This window comes from Helobdella robusta, assembly GCF_000326865.2.
Source record: "Helobdella robusta unplaced genomic scaffold HELROscaffold_8, whole genome shotgun sequence".
Taxonomy (NCBI): Eukaryota; Metazoa; Annelida; class Clitellata; order Rhynchobdellida; family Glossiphoniidae; genus Helobdella; species Helobdella robusta.
In genome coordinates this window covers 5,063,728-5,069,968 of record NW_008705459.1, presented here as the reverse complement: position 1 = coordinate 5,069,968, position 6,241 = coordinate 5,063,728, and the positions used below count along the sequence as shown (strand labels likewise).

General features: G+C 32.6%; 1 protein-coding gene across 1 annotated transcript in view; it reads left to right on the top strand.

Moving 5' to 3' along the window:
• The first annotated feature begins 951 nt into the window (after positions 1 to 951).
• Positions 952 to 6,241, top strand: part of HELRODRAFT_108507 (hypothetical protein) — an 8,190-nt gene continuing 2,900 nt past the window's right edge. The window contains exons 1-10 of the mRNA XM_009032317.1: positions 952 to 1,269; positions 1,420 to 1,579; positions 1,755 to 1,909; positions 2,250 to 2,378; positions 2,553 to 2,715; positions 3,055 to 3,159; positions 3,747 to 3,972; positions 4,170 to 4,308; positions 5,298 to 5,382; positions 5,714 to 5,783. Coding sequence (XP_009030565.1) covers positions 1,123 to 1,269; positions 1,420 to 1,579; positions 1,755 to 1,909; positions 2,250 to 2,378; positions 2,553 to 2,715; positions 3,055 to 3,159; positions 3,747 to 3,972; positions 4,170 to 4,308; positions 5,298 to 5,382; positions 5,714 to 5,783 — 1,379 coding nt within the window. The 5' untranslated portion in view covers positions 952 to 1,122. The remainder of the gene's footprint in view (positions 1,270 to 1,419; positions 1,580 to 1,754; positions 1,910 to 2,249; positions 2,379 to 2,552; positions 2,716 to 3,054; positions 3,160 to 3,746; positions 3,973 to 4,169; positions 4,309 to 5,297; positions 5,383 to 5,713; positions 5,784 to 6,241) is intronic.

Below are 6,241 nucleotides of genomic sequence, written 5' to 3'. Positions count from 1 at the left end.
TTGTATTTTAGATGAAAACTTCGCGACATCGTCACATTTTTTCCCTGTGGAAGTATATTCAATTTAAGAACTGACCGAACCGAACTGAAGGTAACGATGACCTTTTGTCATTACTAAATCACTATTTACCAGCAATCAATAATAATAAGTTGATCAATCCCTTTATAAATTGAAATACATAAGCTCTATAGTTTGGAAGAATATAATAGGACACAACCGTGATGCGGCGTTGCTTGTTAAGACTAAGAGTTTGTGTGATGAAGCAATGAAAAGTTAGACTGCTATATGTATTTGGAGTGAACTATAGTTGTACTTGAAAAGTAAATAAGTTCTAATGAAGAAATTTTCACAAATATGAAACAACTTCAGAGGCTGCTGCTGCTACTTCCACACTTTCATAAGAACCAACTATAAAACACATGCCAGCTGCTAAGTACTATCTTGTGTGTTTTGTATTCAGCTTAAACTATAGATTGTCTAAATTTTCTATAACATTACATTATACAAATAGTATAATTAATATATACATATATGTATATGTTTTCATCCTATGTACTTTAATCTATAAAAATATTAAAACGTAATTGAAGTGCATTTGTATTCAATATTAGTTTGAATCTTCAAGTGTAGTTACTTCGAAATAATTAGTAATTAATCCAAGTAACCGCCGCAAATAGAGAAACAGTCACACACTCACACACATTCACACACAAACATTCACACACAAACATTCACACACACACACACTTACACACACACACACACGCACACATACACAATCTCTCTCTCTCACACACATTATCAAACAAATCAACAAATATCAACAAATGGAATTACTGCTGTCATCATATATATATATATATATATATTTTTCTAGAATAAAACATTCTATCATCAGTTAGTTGACGCACACTGATTGCATTCGTTATTCTTTGGTAAATGAAAAGTTAACTTAACACTTATTAAAAGTAGCTGCCGAAGAGCAGTGTTTGTGTTAGATTTTAATTTTAGGATACAGGTCCAATTCTGCTCAAGTTGATTTTTTTTATTACTTTACAATTTTTCGTTCTCCATAAATCCCAAAATAGTTTCTGTACTTTCTAACTCTGGAAAAATTAAAAAATGGAATTTATGGAATATATAACCACCCCTAAGTTAGATGGGGTAACTTTGTACCAGGCCAATCAGGCCCCCATTGAGGGCACACTCTGCATCACTGCTCACCATCTCATTCTTTCTTCTCGACAGGACTTCAGTGAAGAATTGTGGGTGAGCCATTCATTTCTTCATTTACAAAGTTTTGTTATTGTAATATTTAAAAAATTTAATGTAAAACATTCTAATTTATAAAATTAATAAAGATAATAAATTTAATAAAATAGATGAATTGATAATATACCAAAATATTTTACTTTACAGCTTCTACATAGCAGTGTTGACTCAGTTGAAAAGCGGTTGAATGGATCAGAAAGCATAATAACATTGAAATGTAAAGACTTTCAAATACTAAAACTTGGTATTCCTTCTGCTGACGATTGTGTAAACATTGCTTATTCCATAGAAGCACTCTCCAATATTGGTAAAATAAATTCTATAAATTATTTGACTGTCATATGTCAATTGGCTTTGCGTATGAACAATACTATAAATATAATGTTTTTATTTTACAATATGTGAAAATAATAAGTTAATAAAAACAAACACTTAATAATTAGAATTTAATTTAATTTATGGAACATTTATATATACAACAGCAGATATTTGTCTGTCCTATCCATTCTACAACAGAGTTCCAATTGAGATGTTGGAAGATGGCTGGCACGCATACACTGTTGAGACTGAGTTCAGTCGGATTCAAAACTTTGTAGCTTACGAGTGGAGACTCAGCTATGTCAATAAAAATTATAAGGTTGATTTGTTGTTCTAATGTGTGTCAACATTTCATCTTAGCAGCTTTTTATTCCCCTGCAAGCTCTTACCGTAGATTGTGTTTTAGTTTATTTATTGCATTTAAAATGTTTAATTTATTAATTTATAATGAGTGATTTTTTATTTTAATAGCTTCAAATATGATTCTTTTATTTTAATAGTTTTATGCTTTAAAACGTTAAAGGATTTAATTGTTGAGCTGATTTGCTAGACAGTATAGTTACTAATACATTTCATCATTGGATGTACATGTATTTTGGTGACAGGCTTTGTTGTAATGATTGAGTAATGGAAATTTCTGTTCTTTCTAAAAACATCAGGTATGTTCATCTTATCCGGAATGTGTTGTGGTGTTGAAGTCAGTCGATGATGAAACATTGATCAAATCAGCTTCATTCAGACAGAATGGTCGATTCCCTGTTTTGTCATATTATCATAAGCCAAATAAGGTTTGTGGTTTATTTACTTTACATATTTGTCCTCATATCGTTTACCAAATAAATTTTATTTTATTTCATTTTACTTATCTTAATTTAAAACCATTTTAAGTAATTGTAAAGTGTTTGATTTGACAATTCCTGATTAATTTAACACGGTGGCTGCTGTTTGTATCACAACTGCAGATGGTGCTGATGAGATGCAGTCAGCCATTGACCGGTCCAAACAACAGGAGATGTAGGGAGGATGAGGTGGTGGTCAACTCGGTGCTCACCACGTCCAGCAGAATCAGGGGGTATATTGTGGACACCCGATCCATCACGTCCACCAAGATGGCAGCTGCCAGGGGTGGGTTGCATCCAATGTTTCATTTTATTTCTTTTATATTTTTTTTCAAATTTTTCACATCTGTTAATTTTTTTATATTTTATTCCATTTTTTTTAAAGTATTTTAACTTATGTTGAATGTATCTGTTTAATATTTGTTGACTTGTTATTCATTGATATTTCTGTTTAAATCTTAAATGAAATGAATTTATTGATGGAGTACATTTATTGATGGAGTATATGGATTGATGGAGTATTTGAATTGATGGAGTATATGGATTGATGGAGTATATGGATTGATGGAGTGTATGGATTGATGGAGTATATAAATTGAATGGAAGTGATGCACCCACCATACAGGAGGAGGTGTCGAACCAGAGGCATACTACCCCCAATGGAGAAGGGTCAACCAACCCATTGAGAGGCCGTCCAACTTGCAGGATTCCCTCACTCGACTTATTGAGGGTTTCTCATATTTCTTGTTTTCATTGTTATAATTGTAAGCAGTGAGGTTTAAAAATGTACTGGTAGAATATTTTATTGTCAGCAAATTTTTACAAAATTTATTTCAACAATTTTACAACATCCATAGTTGTACCACGGGCGGCGCAATGGTGTTATGGCTAAGGAGCCTGGTATTGTTGATGCAGTTTCCGGGTTCGAATGCAAAATGATCCCCGCCTATCACATGCAAAAGTGTGTGATGCATTGATTCACGTGCTTTTATGCACCGTGTGTTTGTTGTAATAATGATAATGCACCTCAGTCGCTTGCCATGGTGCTATATAAAATGACATTATTATTATTATTACCATTCAAACAGAATTACTTTTGACACACGTAGTTCTGTTGAAGTTTTTTCTAGGTATTACTCTATTTGTGAAAATTTGTTCACACAACAAAGCAAATATGCATTTTTGTATTAAATCCAAGAATAAATTATAGATAAATATTCTTCATTTTTATTTCTATTTTAAGCTATAAATTTTTAAATTTAATCTCATTTAATTTAATTCATTAACTAAATCTAATTGAGCTGTTAAACTTTGTAGCTTGTTTAGATGTTGGAGCCTCGATGGACAAATGGCTTTCCAAACTGGACTCGAGCAACTGGCTTGGTCATGTGAAGGATGCACTGACGTGTGCGTGCACAGTGGCTCAGTACATGGAGAATGGTGGCAGTGTGCTGGTTCACGGAGGGGAAGGAACTGACACAACACTGGTCGTTACATCTCTCACTCAACTTATCCTTAATCCGGACTGCAGGACTGTTGTGGGGTTGGTGGGTGGGATGACGTCATTGTTCCACTTCAGTGCTTCATCCTGTTATATAACCACTTCATTTTTTAGTTGCCATCACATTTCTTTTGGTCATCACTCCATCATTGTATTCATTTGAATTTCTCATAAAAAATAAAATAAATGTTGATTAAAATTGTGCAAGCATTGTCATCAGCATTGCACCACCTGACCAGTTTTGAAGCCTTGCTGGCCAGGGAATGGATACAGGCGGGCCATCCTTTCTCGAGTCGATGCTGCAAGTCTGCATTCGCGACCTCAAAGAACAAGCAGGAAGCTCCCATGTTCCTCCTCTTCCTTGATTGTGTTTGGCAGGTTGGGCACCTACTCTCATACTTGTACAACTATTATATAAATCAAAATAAGCACCATTCAATGCTTGCTTGAAATGAAAATCGATCAACTAAAAGCATTTATAAATTTTCGTTGTCATTTTTTTGCAATAATAAAATATTTATTAAAGAAGAAGTGGTTGATGACAATTACTTTGTCTGGAAATTTACCACCAGAAACTCAGCGAGATCTGCCAATTCCATTATGAACCAATTTCATTTCTTTCTATTGATTTATATTTTCAATCTGGCATCTGAATTCATATTTATCAATTTTTTTCTTGTCTCTGCAACCTGGTCAAAGACCATTTATTGTTATTTGTTTCAATTTCTACCATCACTCACCCCTCCATTATTTTGGTTAGTCATATGATTTTTGTAGGCGTACGAATATTATTATCAGATTTCCAAAATTAAAATGAAGTTATTTTTAGTTATTGTTCATGATAAAAATTTGAATGAAAATTTCCATTTTTCTCATTTCCTTGTTTGTAACAAATGGGAATTCGGAGAAAACTTTTTACTAAATGTTTGAATTTTTTTATTTTTATTAGTTTTCAATTTGTCTACAGTTGCACAAACACATTGTCTGCAGTCAGCTGTTTGTAGTCAACTGACCTCATGTACGATTTCTATATACGAACTCTGATGTGTAATATAAAAGCTAGAGTTTTAATGTGTTTTTAATGAATGTGTTTCTTTGGATAAAAAAAGGAACTATTTTCTAATTGTACTTTTGAGACATTTTGAAGAGACCATTGCTGCAAAGTTTTGTTTCTGATGTTCTTGCTGTAACCATCTGACTGCTTTTTCAGGGAATTATTTAAGAAAATTAAATTACCAGTCAAAAAATTAATTACAAACAAATTAGTTTATTTTGTACAAAGCACCTTAAATATCAGTATTAATGTTAATTATTACAATATCAATTTTTTTTAATTTTGTACACAAAACTTTTAATTAATATTTCAGATTTGGCAACAGTTTTCTTGCTCGTTTGAATTCAATGAACAGTTCTTGATCATTTTGTTCAAACACGCTTATGCCTCTCAGTTTGGTGAGTTATTTTCAAACGTCTGCTGTATGCTCTTTTCTACTGAAATTTGTTGTGCTGGAGATCGTAATTGTCCTGGGAAATGTATTCTGGTTTGTGTGAATCACGTGGTCAACTAAATGGACGTTGTATATTGCACATGTGTTGCATGTGTCTGTACTTATTTTGTATGTTGTAGTATATCTATCTGTACTTTTGTTATAGCAGCACTCTCTGTGGTTGATCGTACATTTTTTATTTCATGTTGTGCACCCCTAGTCTCAGTTTTATTTTCCGATATATCGATGCTAATTTTAATGTGATCTCATTATTTTCGTTGAATTCAAAATTAAAGGCACCTTCCTATTTAACAATGAACAAGAAAGATCTGAGAACAAACTCAGTGAAAAGACTATATCACTCTGGTGTGTTTTCATTGGCGTGTATGAATATATATTTTGGAAGGAGACCATATTTTATACAGTATTTTATGAATTCTACCGAATTGTTGGCATTAATCATTTAAAAGTTTGTCTTTTCAATTTTACTCACTAGAATTTTTTGGAAATTGTTCAATTTATTGAAAATTAAATTATTATCCAAGTTCATCATGAAAATTGATGGAAACTGTCACTATCTAAATTGATCATGCAGATAGGCCTTATTTCGATTTTTCACAAATCATCTTCAGTGCAGTGCATTCTATCTTAAAGCGTAATCATATAATAAATGAATTTAAATGCCCTATTGACGACTGTGCGCGTCAACAACATTCGTATATTGGTTTTACGATCACTTCACTATCAAGACGTCTCATAATGCATGCAAAAAGAGGAGCCATCAAATCTCACATGGAATCAACACATGCAACTCCAATAACCCG